The sequence below is a fragment of the Babylonia areolata genome, chromosome 5, assembly GCF_041734735.1.
Source record: "Babylonia areolata isolate BAREFJ2019XMU chromosome 5, ASM4173473v1, whole genome shotgun sequence".
Classification (NCBI taxonomy): domain Eukaryota; kingdom Metazoa; phylum Mollusca; class Gastropoda; order Neogastropoda; family Buccinidae; genus Babylonia; species Babylonia areolata.
This window is the reverse complement of record NC_134880.1, coordinates 23,170,078-23,181,477: the sequence shown is the minus strand read 5'-3', so window position 1 is coordinate 23,181,477 and position 11,400 is coordinate 23,170,078. Positions and strand designations below refer to the sequence as shown.

The window sequence follows — 11,400 nt, the reverse complement described above, 5'->3', positions numbered from 1 at the left end:
GCCCACCCCCCATACCCCCTCCCCGGCAACGATGAAGTGACGACGCTTGAGAGTTAAAAACGTATAGCTGGGTCACGGAAACAATCTATACATGCAAAAATAGTGTGACTGCGCGCATTGAGACGCCCGGTTTGGACAGTATTCCCTATTCGCGTGTTCAAACAGAAGCACAGTTCAGTCTGTGTGCCTCTCTCTGTCAGTCAGAGGCGGTGTGCTTTGGGTCTTCGCACTGGCTGTCGGCATTTGATCCAACTCCAGTGTAAGCAGTACCAACTCTTCAGAAAAAAACAAAACAAAAGGAAGGTGAGATTCGTGTGCCTTTGTTCAAAATTCACGTATTGTGATGGAAGAATCGATTTTGACCAACTGCATTGATGAGCAGTCTTAGGTGGGGTTTTTTTTATGTGTGTGTGTGTGTGTGTGTGTGTGTGTGTGTGTGTGTGTGTGTGTGTGTGTGTGTGTGTTTTATGAAAAGATAGAAATGAAAGATCTAGAATTTCATTGAATGTACTTTTCACTCTCTTTATTGGCTTTCATTTGTTTAAGGAAAACAACCGTCACGCTAGGCCAGGTATTTCAAAATCACATTTTCTTTATGTCATTGATCAAGCCATATAATGTTGTTCGGTTTGGCGGAGGGGGGGGGCGAGGGCGGTACGTGCGGAATCCATGAACTGTGTGTTCTGTCAGACGAGAGGGAGCACTGATGCTGACAGTTCGTCTTTTGCAGTTTTTTTTTCTTCTTCTCCTTCTTCTGATTCTTCTTCTTCTTATTTTTCTTTTCTCCACTTCTTCTTCTCCTCATCCTCTTCCTTCTTCATCTTCTTTACCTTTTTCTCCTCCTTCTCCTGTACTGGATATAGTTTTTGTTTGTATGTTGTTGTTGTTGTTGTTGATGTTGTTGCTGTTGTTGCACTTCTCCTCCCCCTCCTTCTTTTTGTCCTCCTCTTCCTCCTCCTCCTTCTTTTTGTCCTCCTCCTCCTTCTCCTTTTTGTCCTCCTCTTCCTCCTCCTCCTTCTTTTTGTCCTCCTCCTCCTTCTCCTTCTTCTTTTTGTCCTCCTCCTCCTTCTCCTCTTTCTTTTTGTCCTCCTCTTCCTCCTCCTTCTTCTTTTTGTCCTCCTCTTCCTCCTCCTTCTTCTTTTTGTCCTCCTCCTCCTCCTTCTTTTTGTCCTCCTCCTCCTTCTCCTCTTTCTTTTTGTCCTCCTCCTCCTCCTCCTTCTTCTTTTTGTCCTCCTCCTCCTTCTCCTCTTTCTTTTTGTCCTCCTCTTCCTCCTCCTCCTTCTTTTTGTCCTCCTCCTCCTCCTTCTTTTTGTCCTCCTCCTCCTTCTTCTCCTTCTTTTTGTCCTCCTCCTCCTCCTTCTTTTTGTCCTCCTCCTTCTCCTTCTTCTTTTTGTCCTCCTCCTCGTCCTCTTTCTTCTTTTTGTCCTCCTCCTCCTCCTTCTTTTTGTCCTCCTCCTCCTTCTCCTTCTTCTTTTTGTCCTCCTCCTCCTCCTTCTTTTTGTCCTCCTCCTTCTCCTTCTTCTTTTTGTCCTCCTCCTCGTCCTCTTTCTTCTTTTTGTCCTCCTCCTCTTCCTTCTTTTTGTCCTCCTCCTCCTTCTCCTCTTTCTTTTTGTCCTCCTCTTCCTCCTCCTTCTTCTTTTTGTCCTCCTCCTTCTTTTTGTCCTCCTCCTTCTTTTTGTCCTCCTCCTCCTTTTTCTTTTTGTCATCCTCCTCCTCCTTTTTGTCATCCTCCTCCTTCTTTTTGTCCTTCTCCTCATCATATTTCTTTTTGTCCTCCTCCTCCTCCTTCTCCTTCTTCTTTTTGTCCTCCTCCTCCTCCTCCTTCTTCTTTTTGTCCTCCTCTTCCTCATCATCCTTCTTTTTGTCCTCGTCCTCCTCCTTCTTTTTGTCCTCCTCCTCCTTCTCCTCCTTCTTTTTGTCCTCCTCCTCCTTCTCCTCCTTATTTTTGTCCTCCTCTTCCTCATCATCCTTCTTTTTGTCCTCCTCTTCCTCATCATCCTTCTTTTTGTCCTCCTTCTCCTCCTTCTTTTTGTCCTCCTCCTCCTTCTCCTTCTTCTTTTTGTCCTCCTCTTCCTCATCATCCTTCTTTTTGTCCTCCTCTTCCTCATCATCCTTCTTTTTGTCCTCCTCCTCCTTCTTTTTGTCCTCCTTCTCCTCCTTCTTTTTGTCCTCCTCCTCCTTTTTGTCCTCCTCCTTCTCCTCCTTCTTTTTGTCCTTCTCCTTCTTTTTGTCCTCCTTCTCCTCCTCCTTTTTCTTTTTGTCCTCCTCCTCCTCCTTCTTTTTGTCCTCCTCCTCCTTCTCCTTTTTGTCCTCCTCCTCCTTCTTTTTGTCCTCCTTCTCCTCCTTCTTTTTGTCCTCCTCCTCCTCCTTCTTTTTGTCCTCCTCCTTCTTCTCCTTCTTTTTGTCCTCCTCCTCCTTCTCCTTCTTTTTGTCCTCCTCCTCCTTCTCCTCCTCCTTTTTGTCCTTCTCCTTCTTTTTGTCCTCCTTCTCCTCCTTCCTTTTTTTTGTCCTCCTCCTTCCCTCTTCTTCACCTTCTCCTCCTCCTCCTGTTTTGGATGTTGTTATTGTTTCTATGTTGTTGTTGTTGTTTTGCAACACTTCTCCTCCTCTTCTCCTCTTCCTCCTCCTCCTCCTCCTCTTCCTTCTTCTTCTTCTCTTGTTTCTGTTGTTTTCGTTTGTATGATGATGTTGTTCTTGCACTCCCCTACCCCCCTCCTCTTCTTTTTCTTCTCCGCACACCCTCCTTCCACACACCCTCCTCCTGTTTCGGATGTTGTTTTTGTTTGTTTGCATGTTGCTGTTGTTGCAATTATCCTCCTCCTCTTCTTCTTCTTGTTGTACCCCGCCTTATTTTTTTGTTGTTTTTATTCTTCTCCCCCTCCTCCCCCGTCATATTCTCTGTTGTTTTCCTTTGTTTTTTGTTTTGTTGTTGTTGTTGTACTTCTTCTCCTCATCCTCATCCTTCTCCTTCTTCTGCTCCTGTCTTTGATGTTGTTTTTGTTTGTTTGTATGTTGTTGTTGTTGTTGTTGTTGCACTTCTTCTTCCTCCTCCTCCTTCTTCTTCTTCTTCTTCTGCTCTATTTTTTTAGGTTAATTTTGTTTGTTTGTATATTGTTGTTGTTGTTGCACTTCGTCTTCTCCTCCTCCTCCTTCTACTACTACTACTCCTTCTTCTTTTTCTTTCACTTCCTTCTCCTTTTCTTGTTTTGGATGTTGTTTTCGTTCGTTTGCATGTTGCTATTGTTGGGGTTGCACTTCGTCTTCTCCTCCTCTTGCTACTCCTCCTTCTCCTACTTCTTCTAAAGATGGACGCACAAGGGGGCGTGGCCCAGGCCATGGACGCAGTGCTGCTAACTCTGGGATGGCGAGGGCGGTTCCAGCTCAAACAGTTGTTCCTTGTCTCCTTTGGAACACTTCCAGGAGCGCTTCACATACTGTCTTTTGTATTCACTGGTATGTGTCTATACTGCTCCTTTGTTGTTGGTTGTTTTTGTTTTTTTTCCTTTCATCATTTCTCTTTTATGAACGTTTCAAGGGCTGTGGGTTACGCTGCTGGTCAGGTATCTGCTTGGCAAATGTTGTGTAGCGTATATGGATTTGTCCGAACGCAGTGACGCCTCCTTGAGCTACTGATACTGATACTGATTCACACGTGTGGGACAACTGCCAGCGAAGTTCACACACACACACACACACACACACACACACACACACACACACACACACACACAAAAAAAAAAAAAAACAACCATAAAAAAGCGTTTATGTGCACAAGCGTATCCTGAATAGTCTCAATGATTTATAACACAACACACGCAACCGTCAATATCAGCTGTTAATGCACCGCATTATATACTGTTGATGACCTACATATCGAGAGCAGAACCTTCTCTGTAATGGTAAAAGCAACCTTAATACGGGACATGATGGTATAAATAACCCAAATTCCAGACATGCACACGTGTGTTTTACCTAAGCCATGAATATGCCCTTAAAAAAATCAAGCTTAGTCTGCCTCCAGTGCAAACGAATTGCTTTGAAATCGGTTTTTGTGTTGTTCTTTATACATCCCTGGTCACTGACACTGAGCTGATCAAAACTGACGCACACTGTGTCGTTGAAATATGAAGAAAATATCGGCGTAATGCAATTGTGAAAATGTTCTGCCATTTACTCTCAATGTACTTTTTTTTATGGCTGTGTCATGTTCCATTTAGCAAGCATGTGAAAACAGCGGTGTCATGTTCCATTCAGCAAGCATGTGAAAATAGCACCAGTGCAGTTCAGTTCAGTCACTCAAGGAGGCGTCACGGCGTTCGGACAAATCCATATACGCTACACAACATCTGCAAGGCAGCTGTCTAACCAGCAGCATAACCCAACGCCCCTAGTCAGGCCTTGAGGGGTACAAACAATGATAATAGATAAAATGAGCGAATAAATAAATAGGAAAATCAATAGAATAAAAACAACAAAACTTTAAGAAAAGAAAATAAATGCACAAAGAATAATGATAGTGAGAATGTATATAAATACACGAATAAAAAAATTAATAAATACACACACACACACACACACACACACACACACACACACACACACACACACACACACACACACACACACACACACGTGCATGCACAGGCATACCCACTCTTCAAAAATTATACTAACACACATGCACGCACTCAAATACGAACACGGTGAGTTTTTCACTGCACCAAAATGCAACGAACTCTAACACAAGGGAAAAAAAACAACAACAACAACAAAAATACTACAACTCCGCTGTTCATCATTTCCCTAACATAAATGGTATTTTCCCCAAGCTCTTGGAATGAATATTGAATCTCCCCACATGTGGCTATTTGATGGAAGAAGGAAGAATTTAGTTGAATGTCCCGTCACACGTTGCCTTCTGGTGATCGTTGACAGTTTTGTTTTGTTTTCGTTTTTTGTTTGTTTGTTTGTTTCCATTGGTATATCAAGATGTTATTGTATGGCCAGCTGAAGGAAGGCCACCGCGAACTTGGGAAGACCCTGCAAGCGCTTCAAGGACACCTTGAAGACAAACCTCAAAGCCTGTGACATATACATCGCTTCCTCGGAAGCTGATGTTCTTGACCGCTCTCGCTGGAGGATGCTGTGCTCTAGTGGCATAAAGACGTTTGAAAACAAGAGAGCGCTGGCCATTAAGGAGAAGCGTGAGCGAAGGAAGCAGGGCTCAGCTTCTGGAGACGTTTTCACATGCAACACCTGTGAGAAGTGCTGCGCATCTAGAATCGACCTCTTCTCCCATATGAGAACACACACAAACAGATAAGCCTGCCTGCCTACTCATCAGTCGGTCCGACGGGAGACTTCATCATCATTTTGCTTGTTTTTGTTTTTGTTTTTTAGTTGTGTTTTTATTTGTTCGTTTTTAAGTATTCATTTTTCACATCTGAAGGTTATCGTTTAAGAGAGGGGAGGGGACTGAATGGTGTTGTTGGGGGAAACAGTGTATACCTATTTAGTCATTCATCCCGACCAAGGAACGACTCGGCAAGGAGCGGTAGAGAAGCTGATGTAACAGATAATGCCCATTAGTAATGTGAGATGAGCGTGTTTTGGTTTTGTGTTTTTTTCTTCTTCTTCTTCTTCTTCTTCTTTTTTTTTGGGGGGGGGGGGGGTTGCTTGTTTTTGTTTTGTTTTTGTTTTTATCTAAAAACAAAAAAATGCATAGAACTCTGTCTGTCTGTCTGTCTCTGTGTGTGTGTCTCTCTCTGCCTCTGTCGCTCTGTCTCACTCTGTGTGCGTGAGAGAGAGAGAGAGAGAGAGAGAGAGACAGAGACAGAGACAGACAGAGACAGACAGACATAGAGCAACATGTTCATTGAAGAACGACATGTTTTTATTAACTACACATTTATTCCCCCCGCCCCCTCCCTCCCTACCACCTCCTCACCCCCCCCCCCCCCCCCCCCACACACACACACACCCCCCCAACCCCCTCCTACCACCACACCTTCCACAGAACTAAGAGAATGAACCTTTCTGCAGGCAAAACAAACGAACACAGATGCCGAGCAGCAGCTGAAAACAGTACGTCATACCCAATACCCCCTGACGCGTCGAACGTGACGTATGGAACCTGCAGTGTGACGTGGGTGAACGTCACAGGGGACAGAGCGGAAGTGCCTTGCCCCCAGGGTTTGGAGTTCTACGACCCTGTTGACCGTTCTCTGATGTCTGAGGTTAGAACATACACGCACACATGCACACGCACGCACGCACGCACGCATGCACGCACACACACACACACACACACATGTACGCACGCACGCACACACAAACACACACACACACACAAACACACATGAGATGATTATGAAACGAACAACAGATCGGTATTTCTTTATCACTTACTTAGACATCGAGAAGAAATTATATCGATATGAAAAAAGGGAAGAAAATACCATTAATCTCTCTCTCTCTCTCTCTCTCTCTCTCTACGTAGAGCATTTTAGTGAAGTTTCAGTTTCAGTAACTCAAGGAGGCGTCACCGTGTTCGGACAAATCCATATATGCTACACCACATCTGCTGGGAAGATGCCTGACAGCAGCATAACTCAACATGCTTGTCAAGCCTTGAGTGCATGCTTATATATTTATGTTCCTATCAGTGGATTTGTTCCTGTTTTTTCTTCTTCTTCTTTTTTGACTCACTTGTGTAAACAAAGTGAGTCTATGTATTAACCCGGTGTTCGGTTGTCTGTGTGCGTGTATGTGTGTGTGTCTGTGTGTCCGTGGTAAACTTTAACATTGACATTTTCTCTGCAAATACTTTTTCAGTTGACACCAAATTTGGCATAAAAATAGGAAAAATTCAGTTCTTTCCAGTCATCTTGTTTAAAATAATATTGCACCTCTGGGATGGGCACAAAAAAAAAAAAATGAAGCCTAATTATATGCAGACTGCATTTACTGTTATATTTATATTTTTTGTATTCTCTAAACTTGGCACTTTGATCTGATATTCTGACCCAACAACAAGAGCAGTCATTATTATCATTTTTTGTTCAAACAGGAACTTCTTTTGCTAAGCATGGAAGTTTTATTTATTTTGCAAACGTTTTGGTGCAGATAGTAAAAAAGGGAAATTACTCTGTAATTAATGTTAGGGGTCTTAATTCGCTTTAAACTGATCTTTCTCATCTTAAACATTACATTTTGAAATTATACACAATACATAAGATGCTTGGATTTTTTTTTCAGTGTATCACAAGTGAGTCTTGAAGGCCTTGCCTCTCTTGTTTTAACATAAATTTTGCCAGAGGACAACACTCACTTGTGTGACAGGAGAGAGAGGGAAAGAGAGGGAGGGGGTTAGAGAGAAGAGACACAGAGAGAGGGAGAGAGAGAGAGAGCGCTAAATAATTTTCTAATAAAAAAAAACATGCTTTTTTATATAGTAGCATAAAAGCAAATGCATGTTGAAATGAATCCCATTCACAACACAAACATATACACAAGCACACTGACACATTTTGGGGAGTGCTTATCTGTGTGGGGAGGGAGTGGGAGGGGTGACAGGCAGAGTGTGTTTTGTCAGTGTGGTTGTGTGTGTATGTCATGTGTCATCTAAACACATAGAGAGAAATTATACAGATAGACAGATAGATGTGCATGTATAGGCCTTGCCTCTTTTGTTTTCCTATTGTCTGGTGCAACAATTGCCCCAGGGTGTCGTGCGGCATGCGCGCTTGAATGTTTGATGACTGTATACAGTTTATTGTTGCTCTAGTGTGTTGCTGCTGCATTCATGAGTGTAACAGGTGGTGGTTTCTGTCAGGGGTTGTTAATGCTCCAGTGTGAGTTGCAATGTTCATTGACTCACTCGTGTAAACAAAGTGAGTCTATGTTTTAACTCTCTCCATACGAACGGCGAAAGAGACGACGTTTCACAGCGTTTCACCCCAATTACCATCATCAAAATATTGCAAGCAGAAGGCTCATACTGAAGAGGTGAATGTTGACAAAGAATACCACAATTCTGACGACGGAAGCTAAAGGTTGGGTCATTCAGACAACCACTGGACATCCGAGGGGTCTGTGTAGAAGAGAAAAGAGGGCTGGCCGTACTGAGTGAGTTAACCCGGTGTTCGGTTGTCTGTGTGTGCATTTTTCCTTTCTTTTCATCATAGTCTTTCATATTCTCACCCACAACATCCATCCACACATCTGTCACCCAGCCCCCACCCCTCTCCCTCTCAACCTCCGCGCCCTCCCATCCCACTCTCGTTGTGTGAGCTGTGGTGTGTGTGTGTGTGTGTGTGTGTCTGTGTGTGTCTGTGTCTGTGTCTGTGTCTGTGTGTCTGTCTGTGTGCGTGAGTGTCCGTGAGCGCACGAGTGCGTGTATGAGCATGTGTGCGTGAGCGCATGCGAGGTATGCTCGCTGCAAAGTTTAAACAGTCAAATAATTCAGGTCATATACATTTCACGTAATTGCAGATAATGATCGAAAATGATTTCTAACGCTGATATCGATTTAGTTTTACGCTGTATGCTAATACACGATTTTCCAATAATATCACGTGATTAGCGGTGTTTTTCTCGTCTTTAGTCATTCCCCCCATTTGCAAACCAATGAGTAAGTCTGTTAAAGCAAGTTTTAACATTTTCCCCAATCTAGCTGATAATAATCTATCTATGTTAGACCAAAATTTGCTCACAGGACAGTTAAAGAAGAAGTGTTCCATATGGTCTATCTCGTCCACACCTTCGTCACATTTGTTCGTTTCTGAAACTCATTTTTTGAAGTAAGATATTTGCAGGATAAATATTATGATTTATTTTCCATTGTAATTCCCTTAACCTTATCTTCCTTGTGCATGTTCTTGGTGTTAATCATACATTTTCGTCAATTTCGAAATTGAGTTTCCTACACTACAGATCTCTACCATATGGACTTACATGTGATGGAGCTCTTTCTTCAAGTATTTTCTTAATATGTTTTGGTTTGACGTTGAACAGATTGGTTTTACAGTATGTTGGCTGAAGTTCATTTGTATGAGTTTCATTTCTTATAACCCAGTAAAACCAAGCTGGTGGCAATACATTTCTCAGTGCATTCAACTCGAATATTGTATTTGCGCTTTTGTGTCCCATTAGCACGTCTAATTCTTCTGTGTTCAGCAGTCTGTGTTCTGAGATATGCACAATATCTCTAAGATATTGTAACCCGTTATCTTTCCACTTCTTAAAGTACGGAACCTTTCCCTTGTACCTTACTAGATTATTATAAAACAATAATTGGTTTAAAACATTGCTCTGATTAACATATTCTATCTTTGTTTCTATCTTATTATCTAGGTATGTGGTCATTACTGCTTTCCAAAAATCATGATCTATACTTTCTATACTTAGTCCTTTACTTCCTTTGCCTTACAATTTATCATGAATGAACCATCATTACCGTAATATTATATCTAAATGCCACTTGGGGATCGCGCTCTAGTTCACATCTGAAGTAGAAAACAGCCTCCCCGCCCACTGTAAATATATGTACTTCTGAAAGCTAGTTACGTTCATCATTTTCAAGCCTCCTAGCTGGTAATCAGATTCCATTACTGTTCTTTTAACTTTTTCGAAAGCTTTCTTGTTGCTGTTTTCTTTGCCAGAGAAATTTATATAACATCGTATTTACCTTATGTGTTTGTACAATGGCCTGAGGCCGATGTACAATAAAACCTTTGTCTTGTCTCACCGACCCCCTCTCCCCCCCCCCCCCTTCTCTCTCTCCATCTCTCTCTCTCTCTCTCTCTCCACTGTTCTTTATAATGGATGTTAACACGGAAGCCCCCCTCACCCCCCTTACCCCTGTTGTCACGGGCAGAAAGGCCTAAACAATAAACCATTCAGACTTCTGTCTCTCCATCACCCTCTCTCTCTCTCCTTCTCTGAAGCGAAATTGTTAGCTCATGACCAATCACTTAGCATTACAGTTATACTGTGTAATATTGATAATTACTGCTTATCCAGTTCGGCACTTATGATTTCATGTTTATATCCTGGCTTGACTATTTTCCTCCTTGATAAAAAAAAAAAAAAAAAAAAAAAGTTTTTATGTTCATACCCCTTGGCCTGAATGAATAAATTCCAATTCCTTCTTCTTCTTCGTTCGTGGGCTGCAACTCCCACGTTCACTTGTATACACGAGCGGGCTTTTATGTGTATGACCGTTTTTACCCCGCCATGTAGGCAGCCATACTCCGTTTTCAGAGGTATGCATGCTGGGTATGTTTTTGTTTCCATAATCCCCCGAAAGCTGACATGCATTACGGGATCTTTAACATACGTATTTGATCTTCTGCTTGAGTATACACACGAAGAGGGTTCAGGCACAAGCAGGTCTGCACATATGTTGTCCTTGGAAATCGGAAAAAAATCTCTACCCTTCACCCACCAGGCATCATTACCGAGATTCGAACCTGAGACCCTCAGGTTGAAAGTCCTACGCTTTAACCACTCGGCTGTTGCGCCCTTCTTTCCAATTCCAATTCCGACTCCAAATTATGTTTGCAGTGGGACCTGGTATGTGACAAGGAAGCACTGATAGACGTGTCTCAAACACTGCTGGTGGCAGGGATGATGATAGGAGCCGTGTTTTTCACTTTCATGGCAGACAGGTGAGTGTTCCTTTCCATCTCTCTCTCTCTCACCCCCCTCTCTCTCTCTCGCTCGCTCGCTCGCTCTCGTTCTCGCTCTTGCTCTCCTCTCTCTCTCTCTCTCTCTCTCTCTCTCTCTCTCCAATATATGCATATGCATGAAAGTACACAATAATAGTAATGATAATAATGATTTTTTTTTATTGATAATAATAATAATAATAAAAACAATGGACATTTGTATAGCGCGAAATATAGCTCAAAGCGCTTCACATTTCGTTCCATACTTCCCTCCAAGAAGTACCCGCCAAGAACAAACAAACACACACACACACACACACACACACACACACACACACACACACACACACACACACACACACACACACACACGGAAACCACCCACCCACCCATGACCCCCTCCAGAAATCGCATCCCTTCAACACGCACTCAGGCACGCACACAAACGCACGAATGCACGGATTCTCGCTAGCACCCCGCCACACATACATGGCAAACGGCTACAAAAAACAACAACAACAAAAACATGCATCTAAAACCAGATCATAACAAGACCAGCACTAATATATGTATATATCACTAATATATATAAGTAGTAGAGGATGCTGTTTTGAAGCGTTTTGAGAGCCATGTGTTTGTTCTGTATTGTCCGTGTGTTCTGTGTGGCTTGTTCAGGATTAAAGAGGCTGTGCCAGTCCTGAATAAAAGCTAATTTATGTTTGCACATTTT

At 42.6% G+C, this 11,400-nt stretch overlaps 1 protein-coding gene across 1 annotated transcript in view; it reads left to right on the top strand.

Moving 5' to 3' along the window:
- The first annotated feature begins 207 nt into the window (after positions 1–207).
- Positions 208–11,400, top strand: part of LOC143281991 (organic anion transporter 3-like) — a 35,108-nt gene continuing 23,915 nt past the window's right edge. Inside the window, exons 1-4 of the mRNA XM_076587376.1 lie at positions 208–303; positions 3,306–3,453; positions 6,043–6,236; positions 10,567–10,670. Coding sequence (XP_076443491.1) covers positions 3,306–3,453; positions 6,043–6,236; positions 10,567–10,670 — 446 coding nt within the window. The 5' untranslated portion in view covers positions 208–303. The remainder of the gene's footprint in view (positions 304–3,305; positions 3,454–6,042; positions 6,237–10,566; positions 10,671–11,400) is intronic.